The sequence below is a fragment of the Colletotrichum godetiae genome, assembly GCF_030913485.1.
Source record: "Colletotrichum godetiae strain CBS 193.32 chromosome Unknown BDP55scaffold_96, whole genome shotgun sequence".
Taxonomy (NCBI): Eukaryota; Fungi; Ascomycota; class Sordariomycetes; order Glomerellales; family Glomerellaceae; genus Colletotrichum; species Colletotrichum godetiae.
Genome location: NW_026851344.1, coordinates 27,643 through 42,071, shown reverse-complemented (window position 1 = coordinate 42,071; position 14,429 = coordinate 27,643). Strand labels below are relative to the sequence as shown.

Below are 14,429 nucleotides of genomic sequence, written 5' to 3'. Positions count from 1 at the left end.
CAACCCAAATCTTGACTCATATCGCATCCATCATGCCTGAGTAAGTTCTTCCCTATTATGATACAATTCGGCCTGAAGGAGTACCAACTAAACCATCGACAGGGAAACCGAAACTGAACCAACCACGCTTAGTGAATATATCGGCAGCACAAGCGTGACTGAGTACATCGCCATGGGAGGGGAAACACAGTGAACACGTCAGGTCGCAGCTGCAGAGATGGAAACCCAGCACGGATCCATCTGAAGATTGAGAATGAAAGAAATAACGTGGAATTATCTGATACCCTCTTGTTATGAAGTTTGGAAATATCATTCTGCCCTTGAAATTGAGATCTGCTGGACATGGGCGAGGGAATATGAGAGGTTGACGGGTTAACCGCAGCGCGACTGATAACGATCAGTAAACCAGCCATAATAATTGCTGCTTTTGCACTGAAAATCTGCCGGAAGGTCTGAACGTGGATGCTCAGTGATGCCAGATTGAAATGTGATGATCCTTCAACTATAATCGTCGTTACTGGTGCTTTCACTGTCCCCTCCCACCCAGCTATCATGTGCTAAAGGACGCAACGTATGTATCTCTGAGATAGAGCTACCTTACCATCATGCAAAAGACTTACAGTGAAGAGAGGTGAGGAAGTGGATAAGACGAGGGAACTGAGAAGGGGGCCAGAGCAGGAGGAGTGGCGGATGATACCCTGGAATGCAGTGAAAAGAGACGGGAGCCTGATAGTACTGTGTAGTCGTGAAAGACATTAGCCGAAGAGCATCTGCACCCGAGCCGTCTACCGCCCGTCCTCGTGCCGGCCCATGGCGCCTATCATGTGCCAAGCGAGACGAAGGGGGGTGGAGGAAGCTGCAGAATAGCCAACCGCCGGAGGGATGATGGTAGAGTGATGGGAACAAGGAGCGGCGCGCCAACTCACGGGCACAGTCGCAGAGCCTCAAAGAGACCGGGGTCTGAGACGTCGTGGTTGGCTGCGTATCCCGAGTAGCTGGCGGTTGGGGGAGGCAGAACGGGCCCGGTTGTGCTCGGCCGTTTGGGCCTGTCCCGGCCGCAGCAGTGGAGTTGAGCGACGATGGGAGGTTGTGTCGCCGTGGGGTGTACCACACATAAGCTCAAAGATGAGCAGGTGATCAGTGATTAGAAATAGTTCGTAAGCTATCTTGCAGATCGAATGAGAGATCATCAGCTTTGGAGAGAACGTCTGGGTTCTCTGTACTTCGGGTTTAGAGCTAAGAATACTTGACGGCAACCAAAAACCATAAATACCCATCAAGATCCCATGAGAAACCATGAAAAGCTTCCACAGCAAGAAAAGGAAATCTAAATTTCACTCGAAATCATAGTCTGCCACACATACTTTGAGCATAGGTCAAGCTACATGCTATATCTCAACAAGAACTGAAGCCCCCCTACCCGCCGAATTACCGAATTCCTTCCCAGAGTCGAGATGCCAAACGCGCAAGTATTATCCTCAAATGTGATTCGAGCTAGTTGGCTTACATAAACCAAAGCCCACCGCCCCCCAAGCCTTCGCCGGCTCCTCAGTTGGATACCTTCATCAAGAACACAGATTCAGTCCAAGACCGACTGATTGCGGGGGCGTCGAAGGGAAACCAGACAAAGTAGCTGTTTCAAGTGTTAAACTCGAGGAGTATCGAGACAAGGAGACTCCGGGCTAAGTCTAGGAAGAGGGAACAGGTTTTCTGATATCTGCTTTGTTATAGGGTGACTTGGCGAGTTCCAAAGAAAGAGCTTCGAACCTTTGATTCCTGATTTTAGAAATGCCAGTAGACGTGATCTTTATGCCGCCAAGTCATTCATGTGGACGACGTTGATCAAATAATGACCATAGCAGAGAACAGATGCCGCGTGTCTATGAGCTCTTTCAAACGCCAATTAATTATAGTACTGGCGAAATTTTGGCCATCTGAGCCTCATCGACCGTAATCCGGGCTGAAAACTTTTCAATGGAACGAAATAATCCTTGAGCCTCTAAAAGATAATTAAGAAATCGTTATCATGGATGCCCGACACCTCGTCAAATGTGTCGTCAAGGTCGATCGTTTCCTCGTTGATGATGGGATATCCGTTGTAGCGGTCCGCGGTCGGCTCGGTTCTTGCTGCCGGCGTTGCGGTAGGCGACTGCCATCCTTTAACAATGAGCTATTTGATGTCAAGATATGTGGCTTGGTCTCGTCTACTTATCCCTGCTCATTACCCAGTTCTTGTTGCTCTCGCTTATTATCGCATTATCAAGTAGGGAGAGGTAATGATGACGGAGGCTAGGGGGGTTCCTTATTGACCCTCAACAGTTTTTAGACGACGAAAATGGGCCTTCATCTGGAATCTAAGCCAGGAAGCCAGCGGTGCCCGTGATTCCGGGCTCCTTCATCTTCTGCTCCAGAGCCTCCCGGAACTCGGCCTGCGCCGCCTTCTGAGCCTCCGCAAACTCCTTGGCGTCGGCCACACTATCTGAGTATCGCAGTTCTCATCCACGTGCTTTCCACCCCAGTCAGCCTTCTCACGTCGGATGGTCTTGCCCATCATATTCTTGCGCTGCTCTTCGGTGAAGTCGGTAAATATCTCCTCGGGCTCATCGCAGGGCTTCTCCTTGCGGAACTTGTCGATAGCCAGGGCAGTGGCCGTCCCCTTCGCGTAATCCTCGATGGGTTGCTGTCTATAGTGGGAGAACTTGACGACGATTCTGCGAGCCTCGTAGAGGCATATCATGACCTTGGCCGCGACGGTGGGCTTCGTATCCTTCTTGGCAGCGGCGATCCAGGGGGCTTGCTTGGCGGCGAGGAGAAGGGGCCGGGGCTGTTCTCGGTGATATGCTCTTTATAACCGGAGAGTCTGTCGGCTTCGAGGAAGAGCTTGGCAATGGCGAGGTCAACGGCTTCCTTGTCGAGATTGGGGGTCAAGGCGCGGAGCGCGTTCTTGAAAGCCATGCCCTCGTCTATGCTTTCAAGGATCTTGAGGTCTTGATCGGCGGCATTCTGGTACATCTTGAAGCCTGGGCCGGAAGGAAGGACTCGCTTGAGGGTCTTGGGCTTGGGCTTGGGCTTGGTCTTGCCCTTCGCGCCCTTCTCTGCCTGTTTGATCTCATGGTTGGCCGAACCAGCGATAGCTGAGGTCGTTTCGGGATCGATAGTGGGAAGCTGTGATTGAGGCATCGTGAGCTTTTGGGCAAAGTTGGAGATCAGACGATAAGCAGAGACGGGATTGTTCGACTTATGCTATCAGGGGTGATTTAGTAAGACGAGAAGTTGGATAAGGGGCAGATGGTGATAGGTCGTTATGTTGAGAGCGAAGGAAAAGAGCCTAGATAGGTAGATGAAGTTTCAGGCTTGATGTAGTTATGTTGGTGGAAAATCAAGAAGGCGCGGCAGATTGAGGAGCATGAAAGTCAGTGGCTCTCGGTGAACGTCGGTGAGCGAAAAATATCACCATAGAGGGCAGGTACGCGTCGGTAAACCACCTCGCGTCTCACCGCCCGCCACACGCCCGAAGTGAGAAAAGGATGTGATTCACTTCACCTTTTACCCACCCCTTTCACCCTCGCTCCTTCTCTTCAACTCCTGTCGTTCGCGTGACCTACGTCATTGCATAAAGGGCCTTGTTCTTCCATTAGAGCGGCTGGGTGGCTGAGAAGTGATTCTCTCAGCTATTGGTTCAACAGAAGTCGATACTCCGCGGTTCGATTCTCGGTCGCTGCGCAAGGAAAACCGAACCCACTGGATGAACTGAAGACATGGTAAGACTTGACCAAAGTGCGACCTTTGGAAGTGGTTTCAGATGCCCAAAGCCTCCGATGTTACTTTTTTTATATTTGTTGAAAATGATATGCTGAATGTTCTATTATCGTACTAAACCTTCTTTATTACGGGCAAACCTTGGCGCTATTTATGAGTGACATTGTAAAGAGAGGGATGAGACGCGAGAGATGATAAGGTAAGTAAATAAACAATGTGTCTGTTGTCTTAAGCCGTGATAACACGATAACATCGCTCGATAGACTGGAGCCTGAGTTCGTGCAAGGACTGACTCAACCGCCACCACCACCACATCCGCCGCCACCGCCGCCGCCGCCGCATCCTCCACTCGAACCTAGGCCAACCACTCCCGCTCCATGAGCGCAGCCTGTTCATCGCGAGACGTCAGAGCTTGTAGATAAGCAGGAAAACTAGGATGTGAATGTACTTACCCCCAACTTGACGATTTGCTCCGGACCAGTACCCCTGATATCAAACCATATTAGACACTCAGCCCAGGAAGGAGCGAAGGCAAACAACTTACAGCCATGTTGGTGCAACCACCAGCGCCACCACATCCCCCAGCAGCTATGTCGTTCGAGCCGCAAAGCCCCTGAGCGCAGTCGGCCCAAGACCCATGAATGACACCGGGGTTTCCAGCAGGATAGACCCCGCCGATGAGGTACGCAGGGTAGTTGTAGGGACTGTCTCTATGGTGAATCTTGCCCCAATTGTTATAAAACTCCTCCTTTGGCGGCAGAGTCTTTCCTCGTTTAGCTGAGCGTTTCTTTGCGCGCTCGTAGGCGTCATCGAGACGCATTCTCCAGGCTGCGCGGAGTTGGCGATGCGCTATGTTGTGAGTAGCAGACCCGTCTGTGCGAACGGAGTTATGTGCAGAGATGTGGATTGAGTTGGAAGGAGTGCAGACTTGAGTGGATGTTGCTTTATCGAAGCTGTCGATGGCTAGAGGTAGGCATTATCAGTATTTTGGACTCAGCGCAGGGGGAGAGGGTGCGTCGTTGTCCAACATGCCTTTTTGTGGCTTGCTTTTGCCAAACACGGAGGAGCTGTCGATTGTTATCTTTGCGCGTACGGCTATTGAAAGTCATCAGCAGGCATTTCTTTCCATGAACCATGGCACAAGTTGGGCTGAGTAACCAGATTATACGAACCTTCGCAGTACCAGCATGTGCATTCCGAGTAGACCTCGTTGAACTTCTCCAAGTACGTCTTGCTTGTCAACTCGAACGAGTGGGAAAGTTGGTCTTCGTCGATCTTGTCATTGTGGTCGATGAACTTAGCCTCTTTGCTGGTACTCGTGGCACTGTTGTATGTCGAGAACTTGTAGTAAGCTCTCGGGGCCAACTGGTGAGTATGCCATGCGAGGTCCACATCCAGCGTAGGTACCGTCAGAGACAAGGGGTACTCGGTCATGATGAGCATGAAGCGCTGGTACTTTTGGATAAGTCGGTCCATTGTACCACGCGCATTAGGACTGTGCAGCCAATCAATCTGCAGGTAATTCCTGTTAGGACTCTCAGGGGTTGGAAGTATAGGTAGTAAAAATACTGACGTTGAACATCTTGCCAATGAATACCGCCTGTCGCATCGTAGCTCCAACAAGGTCAAGAGCGAAGATGGAGGTATTCTCCCAGTATCTAGACATCATCTTGCTGCTCTGAAAGCGTTCCGTTCGCGTGATCAACCTACCGCCCGACCCGTCCTTCTTACTGTACGGGGCTGGCCTTACCCCCTGGATTCTTGCAAAGGCATCATCATCGGCCAGTGCAGCAGAGATCAGGTCTCGTACGTCCTTCATCGTCGGCGTCTTTGCTTGACCGGGATTGATGAGTCGTAGTAGCTCCTTGGAAATCCCTTGCCCAATCAGTCTGTTGGGAAATGTAACGTGCTTGAGCTTTGCTTCGGTGGCCACGGGCATGCCAACCTTTGGGTCGAGGAGAGTGCTGGGGAGGGTGATGCCCTCGTTGAGATAGAGCTCCGCATCATTGATCAGCTTGGCAACGCAGAGTAGACGGTGCGTGATGACGGTGTTGCAGCCTGCTGTGCACAATTGAGAAAACTCTCCATCGCCGAGTCCTTGCCCAACCAACCCTGGCCGTCTTTGACAAAGAAGTCAGTAAAATCCGCGGGGTAGAACAGGATCTCGGTCATAATCAAACTCACTCTTCACCCTTGTACAGCTCTGGTAAGCCGCATGTGCTCCAAGGAACAAGAGTAGCCTGCTTGCATGCAGGGCATTCAATTTCCTTCTCCAGTGGTTCGTCAAGGTTGTTCCATGCCCTTCCAGTTGCCTTCTCCCAGTTCAACTTGGCCACATTGGAAACCTCGTAGTTGAACTTGGAGTCAATGACTTCGTTGACTTGGGCCCATGGCATTCCAGTCGTCCAGAACTCACGGAGATTCCAGCGCATAGTGTCCTCCAGAAAAGCTCTGGGATTCAGCATGTGCGCATGAAAAATCATCAAGACATCTGGTAACTGTGAGATGACGTCGAATCATTTAGCTGAGTGAAATGCACCAGGCCGCTTACCTAGTGGTGGTAGGTTATCCATTGTCCATGGATAGTCTTCATCCCATTCAGGGAAGCTCAAGTACTTGTCGGAGAACTTATCGAAATCCTTCATCTCGGCTTCACGCAAGCGACCTCCCGAGAGCGTCTTCCACCAAGTCTGATACCGATCCGCCGCCCGTGCCAGATAGACCGCCCACCTCTTCTCGCGCAACATCGACAGCACTTCCTTCAACCGATTCTCGACTTCCTTGCTGGAACCTTCGTCACTGTCCTTGACCCCGGCCCGCGAGTCCCACAAGTCCCATAGGCCATCGCTGTAACCGACATCTTCCTTCAGCGTCTCAATGGCATAGAGAAGCTTCAGGTGCGCGAGACAGGAGTCCACGTCGGGATCTCTCTGAGTACCGAGCCGTAGCGAGCTGAAGGCGCTCGTGAGATTAGCGACATCCTGCTCGGTGTAGGGCTTCTTCCCGTTGAACCCGCCGTTGGCTTCGAATGGTGGCGGCTGGTCGTCGAATGGCGGAGGCTCGTCTGGTGCAGCTCCATAGGCGGGAGGTGGAGTTGCTGGGCGATCTGCCTTGGCTTTCTCTTCCTCGGCCTCCTTCTCCTTGGCCTTGGAGGACCTCTTGAAAAAGGAAGGCATCGCGGACTGGTGGTCTCCCGCTCTTTAGATGACCAGCGGTGGAGTGATGATCAGGTCAGGGGTGAGTGCGGGGGAATGTGGGGTAGAAGCTCGTCGACTTTCTCGTCAGGCCTGATGCTTACTCTCACGTTCACGGTTGGGAGGACCATGCCATTCTATAGCCGATCTCTGTCGTGGGTTCATGAATTGTGAGATGAAGGTTTGGACTTGATAACCTTATCTCCTTGCGCCTTGCGAGAATCCAGGCCACGTCATGTGGCGAGTCTCCCGTCCTCTTGGCCATGTGGTCAACCAGCGATTCAGCCCGGGGATCGCTTCATTCCAGGGCAACTAGGCAGACTGAGCAAAACAAACACCAATTGCTATGCATCAATACGGGCGTACTTTTACAACAGCAGCTAGCGCCGGGCGGCTGGAACGCCCCCAAAGCTTCGAACAGCACGTGGACAGTGGCACAACGATCTAGTCGGGCGAGGGCACCCCTCCACAATCGCTTCGTGACAGCCCAATAAGAGCATGGGTTTTGCGCCAAGTTGGAAAGCTTGAGTTGAACAAGCGAGGACTGGCTGGGAGAGATTGGTCAACCATGCCCAGGGCTATCCAGTAAGAACGCGACCCACAGTAGTGGGAGCGGTTTATCTGTGAAGTCTTACCCGTCCGTGTTGGCAATGCTTAAGACTGCGGCAAGTGCAGTGGTTCTGCAGAGAGTATGGCGTACCTGTCCAGGATTCATGACCAAAGACTGTGTGCTTGGCAACCTATCGCTAAAGCTTGGCCTTGTCAGATAAGAGAGACACTCTGCCATGCTAATCATCTGAAAGCGAGACTCTACGACTTGGCATTACAACTGGACTTAATCTGTGCTTACATTCACAAAGAGTATTGGGAAGCAGGGAACATGCAATATGCCAACGGGCAAAATATCCCAGCAAGTTAGAGGGCAGTCTCTCAATCATATAAACTGCTGGTTTGATCATGTTTCCACGAGTAACATAATCTAATGTCTGGTGGTTTCCATCCGAGAACACTTAAACCAGTTGTCATCCGCCCCTGAAAAAAAAAAAATCATTATTTGTGTCCGGCCCAGAACCTCAGGAACGCCTCCTTCTTGTTCTTTGGTGGGGGCAAAGCCTCTGGGTTGCGATGTTCCTCTTTTAAAACTTGACCATCGTTTCCGACATTAGTGACAGCATTCTGCTGCTTGCCCAGGTAGAAGTTGGTCTGGAAGAGCGCAGCAATGAGAGGAACGAATGCGAGGGCTAAAGCTGGCACCAGACAGTAATACAATGTCCGTCGGTACGCCTCGATAGCACCTTGTCTCATCGGGTCATCGAATGCATACTTGGTGCGAATGGTGCGGACGCTGCCGAAGAGAGTCTTGACATCCTTGTCAGTCGCTGTTGCGGGGAGGAACTCGCGCAAGAGTTTAGGCATCTTGTCGGCCCAAATGACAGCGACGATGGCACTGCCAATAGAGCTGCCAATCTTGGACCACAGTGAAAGCAATGCTATGGCCAAGGCAACGTCTTGGTGCGGCACGGAAGCCTGAGATGCCACGCGAGAGCCGACAACCGAGAAAGCACCGCCGGCACCGACCATGATCAGTGAGATGACCATTGGGGCGGTGGAGTTGGTGGCTCGGGGACCATCGATCATGATGCCTATGCCGATGATTTTGATGCAAAGGCCGAAAATCTGCAGCATCTTGTAACGGTGAGTCCATCGCTGAAGCAGACCCGCGACCATGCCAAAGATGCAGAGCGCAAGTGTCAGTGTGTTGTTGTAGTACACCCAGTCTTGCGAGGACCAAGGCTTCGCGATGTAGACGTAAGATGACCAGTACAAACCACGCATGTTGCCAGCCACTACAAGATGTTAACGAAACTGAGCGTGAACCGGGTCTAACAGAAGCTTCATTCATAATACTTACACATGTAGAAAGAATCGATAACAATGGCCATCAAGAAGGTCTTATTCATGACCAATCTACGAGGTGCGCTCGGTACCTTGGCCCACTTAATCTCGTAAACCACATATGCGATGAGCAAGATACATCCCACCACCATCATAGCAATGAGTGATTGGTTCCTCCAGCCATATTCCGCATAGGTCTTGAGGCTGAATGGCAAAAGGAGCAAGCTCCAGCCGAAGCCCAAGAGTATCAGACCAAGCGCATCGATTTCGATCAGGTTTCGCCTGAGGCCTTCCATCCAAGTGCCCGCCGGCTCAGCAGCTGGTGCCACAATAGCACCATGCGGTCCACTGTATCCCTTCTCCTTAGCCATCCCTCTCGCAGCACGACGTGCCGCGTTTGAAGAGGCCAGGTTGACGAGACCGTCCTTCTTCGCTTTTCTGTCGAGGTACAGCAACGTAGCAATCGCGGGACCGAGAGCAGCGGGCATGATGATGGCAAACATGCCATAGCCCCATCTCCACTGATTCCGAGCCTGCATCGCGTCAACAATCTTGCCGGCGAACCAGGTATTAATGATGAAGGGGGCCGAGAGTAGTGAGCTGACGAAGCCGCGCCATTCCAGGGGGGTCAAATCAGCGACAATGATGTCGTTGGTGAGGTCGAGGCCCGAGGATCCGATGGAGACGAATACTTCGCCGACAACGTAGGCTGAGATTGATGTACTTGAGGCAGCGATTACATAGCCGATGACGTAGAAGAGTAATGTGACGATGTACGTGTACGGGCGAGATGTGATGTCGGAGATCTTGGCGATGAAGGACTTCGAGACGGCCGAGATAATGCTCGTGGCGATCGACAGGGTAGAGAGTATAGACGAGTGCTGTTTGTAGTAGGACGAGGCGTCGATGCTGTAATAGGAGGTTGTCGAGCTGTCCAGGGAATAGGCCCAGGCGCAGACCAGGACGGAAAGCCCGACGAGGTAGAGTGAGATGCGGTTCTGCTTGGCTTCACGGTAGACTGCCTCCATGCGGGCGACACCCTGTGATTGTAAGATCTCGCCGACAGAGGAAATTTGAGGCTCTCCACGATCTGTTGAAGGGGAGATTGTGCCGTCTTTGGGAATGTGGGTGTCGTCCGAGAAGACACCCGACTCCTTGTTGTTGCTCGTCATGACGATGGCTCACAGATTTCGACCTTGGCTGGATGTACAATAGATGACATTTGGCGCGGATTCAAAGTATTTGTGGCAAGAGTCGTTGGAGCTATATGTAGTTTCGTGTAAGCCCGCAAACGTCTTTGAGATGTACCCTACTACCGTGCGGCTTTGGCTGGCTGTATGATTTGGTACCTTGAACAAACTAACAACCTGGTTCACAACTAGAAAAAAGTTCGCAGCCGCCGTTGAAAAAGCGAGGCAGGGATCATCGGGTCCCACGATGCTGGTGGTGTGTCTAAGTCAATATTCTTCGGGACGATGCACGGATCCAGTCACAGATGCACTTAAGTTCATGGAAGTGCACATCGGAGGAGCAGCGCTAACTGGGCCCTCTACTTGCCAAATCTAATCAGATGGATCCATCATCTTATCTTTTCCCATCGTGGGCAAGTGAACTCGGCCGGCGGAGAGGGGCCTGGTGCGGAACTCCGGGACTAACATCGAGCTAGCCCGTCGAGTTGACAAATCATGACGGATCGAGGGAAAACTTGACAAAGTGAATTTACCACCAGCGGTACGATGTAGAATATTTCCACTTGGTAGCCTACAAAGGCAAAGGCCCGGCACGCACCGTGGGCTCGGTCACCTTCCAGAGGCTTGTTACATGTGTTGGTTGCAAGTGGTCAGTCGTCCACGCCATGTCCTAGCTTGGGCGAATGGCCTACATACACATCAAACTCTTCTAAGGGACAAAACGTGGCGAGACATGCACATCTTCCCATTTCATTTCCGATCCTGCCCACTTTGGTTCTCATTATGTCTGGATCTCAGTAAGCAACCCTTTGCCGCGCAAGTCCTCGCGGAGAAGTCATCCTCAGTGAGCCTACTTGTGTTGCTCAATTGACTGGTGTGACTTTGCTCAATCCAGTCCATGTTTGAGGAACTCCGCAGAATTGCACGATCGAAGTTAAGACTGAAGGCATTGCTCAGTGCTGAAGTGCGTGGAGACTGGAGAACATACCTCAACCAATGATATTAACCCGGTGTCGTGGAAGTCGCAATGAAAAGCTTTCATTACTATAAAATCTGTATCCACGAATATGATGAGACTCGGATCTGATTCAAAAGCGCTTCTAGATGATCATCAGACGTGTACGATAACCCTAAACCCTCCCCAATCCAAGCTTTCGTCCAAATTTGCCATGAAGAAGTCCATCCATATACGGATGCCGAGTTCAAGGCGCGGCCAACGGGTTTTCTAATTGCAAGACCAAAATGGTTGTTCGATGTGTTGTTTTTATTATGTATCCGCATCTGAATTTTGTGAGGCGTCGACTTTGGTCACTAGCATGGTGCAAACCTCCCTTCACCCTGAAACGTTATCAGCCGTTGCGCCAGTGCATCGGTCGAGGGTAATCGAGCGTTCATTCTCGTGGTCGCGCCGATTCGTGTACCACTTCTACCACAATCTCAAACCTCCTCATCGAAGATATGCCCCCATAAGCATTCATATAAGTGGCAGATAGCGTAAACAAGGAACCCTCAATTGTAGGCGTGAGTTGCTGGTTTGACGTTTCCACAGAACCACAGATAGACCGCACGGCGTTATGTGTGACCCGTGCGCTTGTGTCACTTTGTCGATCAAGAAGGGGAAATGCGGGCAAGTCATCCGAACAGGGAGGCGATCTGATGCAGTACGCTGGGAACAAGAAACAAGACGATCGTCGCTCAACTTCTCATGGAGAACTTAGCCATTATGAGATGAATGATGTGGAACATGTCGTCCGGCCTAACTTCAGCTCAAGCAACTTTGTGATACAAAGGTCGGGAAAGTTGAACACTCTCGACATGACGCTACTCCCTCAGAGTTATTTGACGGACAAATTTAGCCTCAATTCTTCCGCATCGAAGTTGCAACGTAGCCACCCGTCATTGACTCAAATGCCGTGGAAGCCCCCACAATCATGACGCTAGAACAGACGATTCTCCCTCCCCTCACTTTATTCCAGCAAAGAAGGTTTTCTCCAACAAACAAAGTTATCTCATCTTGAACAAGGGCACCCTTCTGAAACAGGTCACTTTGCTTGGAGGCAATACTCCCCTTAATCAACCTGGTGGCCCCCAAATTCACTCTTTCAAGTCCAACAAATTCCCCAGTCGAATGTTGTCATCCGAACCATGCGGAGAATGGAGAGATTCGAGGACATGAGCGGTCAGCACTGCCGACACCCCTGACTCCTGAGGAGGTTGAGTCGACTTCACGTGGTCTTTCGGAGCCAAACTCTCCGTACGATCTTCATGGCCTAGGCTGCGGCCTGTCCAGCTTTGTGCAGCAAATCCCAAGGTTTGCCCAATCCGGCAAACTCGCCAGGTCCCAACGGCTCGGCGCCAATGCACTGGGCCGCGTTCCAAGCATCATCCCCGCCGGACGAGCCCCGGCGCCATTGTATCTCACACGGCCGAAAAAGTAACGTCTAAGGCTTACTATGCAGTAGAAAGCGCAGCACGGAGAACCTTAGCGATTGTCCCGATATTCTGGGGGATTCACCTCTAAGATGAAGGACCGGTGCGTTTCCGGAACTCTTGGACCTTGCTTCGCTTGTCCGGTCCAGCAATCAAGGAATAATAAACTTCGGGGTTGAGGGTTATGTCCCCAGCTTGGCGGAATCAATCGTGTTGTATAAGACGGGAGATACGCCCGCCTTACTCTACGGTACTGCCACGATATCTCACCACGCAACTTCCGTTTAGGGTTTTACATTCTTTTCTCATTTCACCCATTTTTTCACTCGTTATTTCAACATGGTTGTCGCTCATCTCATGCTCGCAGCAGCGCTTGCGCCGGCGGCACTAGCTACTCCCCTCAAGCTGCGTGACGTCGCATCCTACGAGGGAAACCCGCTGGCGGATAGACAGCTCTTCCCCAACCCCTACTACACAGACGAGATCACGAATCTCGCCGTCCCTAAGCTCACTGGCGATCTCGCAGCGAAGGCAGCCAAGGTTGCCGAGGTGCCCACGTTCGCATGGCTGTGTGTGAATCATGCTATCATGCTTTGCATGCCTCTGCTAACAACTACCCTAGTGATACACGCGAAAAGATCAGTCTCATGAACAGTACTCTGGCGCAGATCCGCAAGCTGAACCAGGAGGGTGCCAACCCGCCGTACGCTGGCACCTATGTCATCTACAATTTCCCGGACCGTGATTGCTCTGCCAAGGCCTCTGCCGGCGAGCTCGTCATTGCCGACGGCGGTGTCGAGAAGTACAAGAAAGAGTATATCGACCCTATTGCCGCTCTTGCCAAGGAGTAGTCGGATGTTCGCCAAGTATTTGTCTACGGTAAGTTTTTGCTATGTCGATTGGGGCTACATGTTTGCGGCATGCTGACGATCAGTAGAACCTGATGGATTGGCCAACCTCATCACCAACATGAACGTGCAGAAGTGCACTGGCGCAGCCGATGCGTACAAGGAAGGCACCGATTACGCTTTCAAGACCCTCAACCTCGACAACGTCGCAATCTACGTGGATGCGGGCCACGCGGGCTGGTTGGGCTGGGAAGCCAACCTGAAGCCCACTGCCGAGCTGTACAGCGAATTGTACAAGAAGGCAGGCTCTCCCAAGGCGGTTCGAGGCTTGGTCACAAACGTGTCAAACTACAACGGCTGGAACCTCACGAGCGCGCCGGCGTACGCAGAGAGCAACAAGCAGTGGGACGAGTCTAAGTTCCACGCCGCGTTGACCCCGTTCCTCAAGGAGGCTGGGTACCCGGCAAACTACCTCGTCGACCAGGGCCGCAGCGGCAAGCAGCCGACGGGACGCCAGATTTGGGGTGACTGGTGCAATATCAAGGAGACTGGCTTCGGCACGAGACCGAATGTTAAGACTGGCATCGATACCCTGGATGCCTTTGTCTGGGTTAAGCCCGGTGGTGAAGCTGATGGTACCAGCGACTCAACTGCGGCTCGCTATGATGAGAAGTGCAGCTCAGGATCATCCGTCATTCCAGCCCCGGAAGCTGGAACTTGGTTCCAAGAGTACTTTGTGCAATTATTGGAGAACGCCGATCCCGCATTTTAGGTTATTACCAAGGAACCTAAGCCAGTTGCAGGATGCAGTCATCACTCAATCTTCCTTTCTTCGTATATCAATAGGGTCTAGGAGTTGAGCCAAATGCAAAATCACAGAGTTCTCACTGCACAATCTTCATCAGGTTGTGGGAACGTTCGGTTCCTACAGCATCCAGAATTACTTTGACTTGGAGTTATGCATATGCCCTAACTTGGTTCAGCATTGTGGGGGCCACTGGTCTAAACTCAAGCCTTTAAGCAAGATGGTGAGGGATGAGCTTATTATGTTTTGTCCCTCCAACTCGCGTCAGAGTCTCTTTTTGTTGAACCATTTCAAGCTGGCAACTCGT

At 51.7% G+C, this 14,429-nt stretch overlaps 4 protein-coding genes across 4 annotated transcripts; 1 reads left to right on the top strand and 3 right to left on the bottom strand.

Moving 5' to 3' along the window:
- Window positions 1-1,999: 1,999 nt before the first annotated feature.
- On the bottom strand, window positions 2,000-3,760 carry BDP55DRAFT_761919 (uncharacterized protein; the record flags this gene model as incomplete). The annotated part of the gene is made up of 5 exons (XM_060580880.1): window positions 2,000-2,170; window positions 2,477-2,711; window positions 2,741-3,243; window positions 3,606-3,671; window positions 3,743-3,760. 5 exons carry the CDS (start codon window positions 3,758-3,760, stop codon window positions 2,000-2,002), a joined length of 993 nt encoding a protein of 330 aa, XP_060422081.1.
- Window positions 3,761-3,813: 53 nt separating this feature from the next.
- BDP55DRAFT_686054 (uncharacterized protein) lies at window positions 3,814-7,273 on the bottom strand. Its single transcript, XM_060576489.1, has 8 exons — window positions 6,311-7,273; window positions 5,944-6,250; window positions 5,333-5,879; window positions 4,932-5,271; window positions 4,792-4,854; window positions 4,304-4,722; window positions 4,212-4,245; window positions 3,814-4,147 (listed from the first exon to the last, which is right to left on the bottom strand). The coding sequence occupies exons 1-8, from the start codon at window positions 6,933-6,935 to the stop codon at window positions 4,053-4,055; spliced, it is 2,430 nt and encodes an 809-aa protein (XP_060422080.1). The 5' UTR covers window positions 6,936-7,273; the 3' UTR covers window positions 3,814-4,052.
- A 730-nt stretch (window positions 7,274-8,003) lies between these two features.
- On the bottom strand, window positions 8,004-10,021 carry BDP55DRAFT_567509 (major facilitator superfamily domain-containing protein; the record flags this gene model as incomplete). The annotated part of the gene is made up of 2 exons (XM_060570600.1): window positions 8,004-8,800; window positions 8,866-10,021. The coding sequence occupies 2 exons, from the start codon at window positions 10,019-10,021 to the stop codon at window positions 8,004-8,006; spliced, it is 1,953 nt and encodes a 650-aa protein (XP_060422079.1).
- Window positions 10,022-12,808: 2,787 nt separating this feature from the next.
- BDP55DRAFT_708824 (family 6 glycosyl hydrolase) lies at window positions 12,809-14,089 on the top strand (the record flags this gene model as incomplete). The annotated part of the gene is made up of 4 exons (XM_060578111.1): window positions 12,809-13,038; window positions 13,092-13,263; window positions 13,321-13,348; window positions 13,407-14,089. 4 exons carry the CDS (start codon window positions 12,809-12,811, stop codon window positions 14,087-14,089), a joined length of 1,113 nt encoding a protein of 370 aa, XP_060422078.1.
- Between the last annotated feature and the right edge of the window lie 340 nt (window positions 14,090-14,429).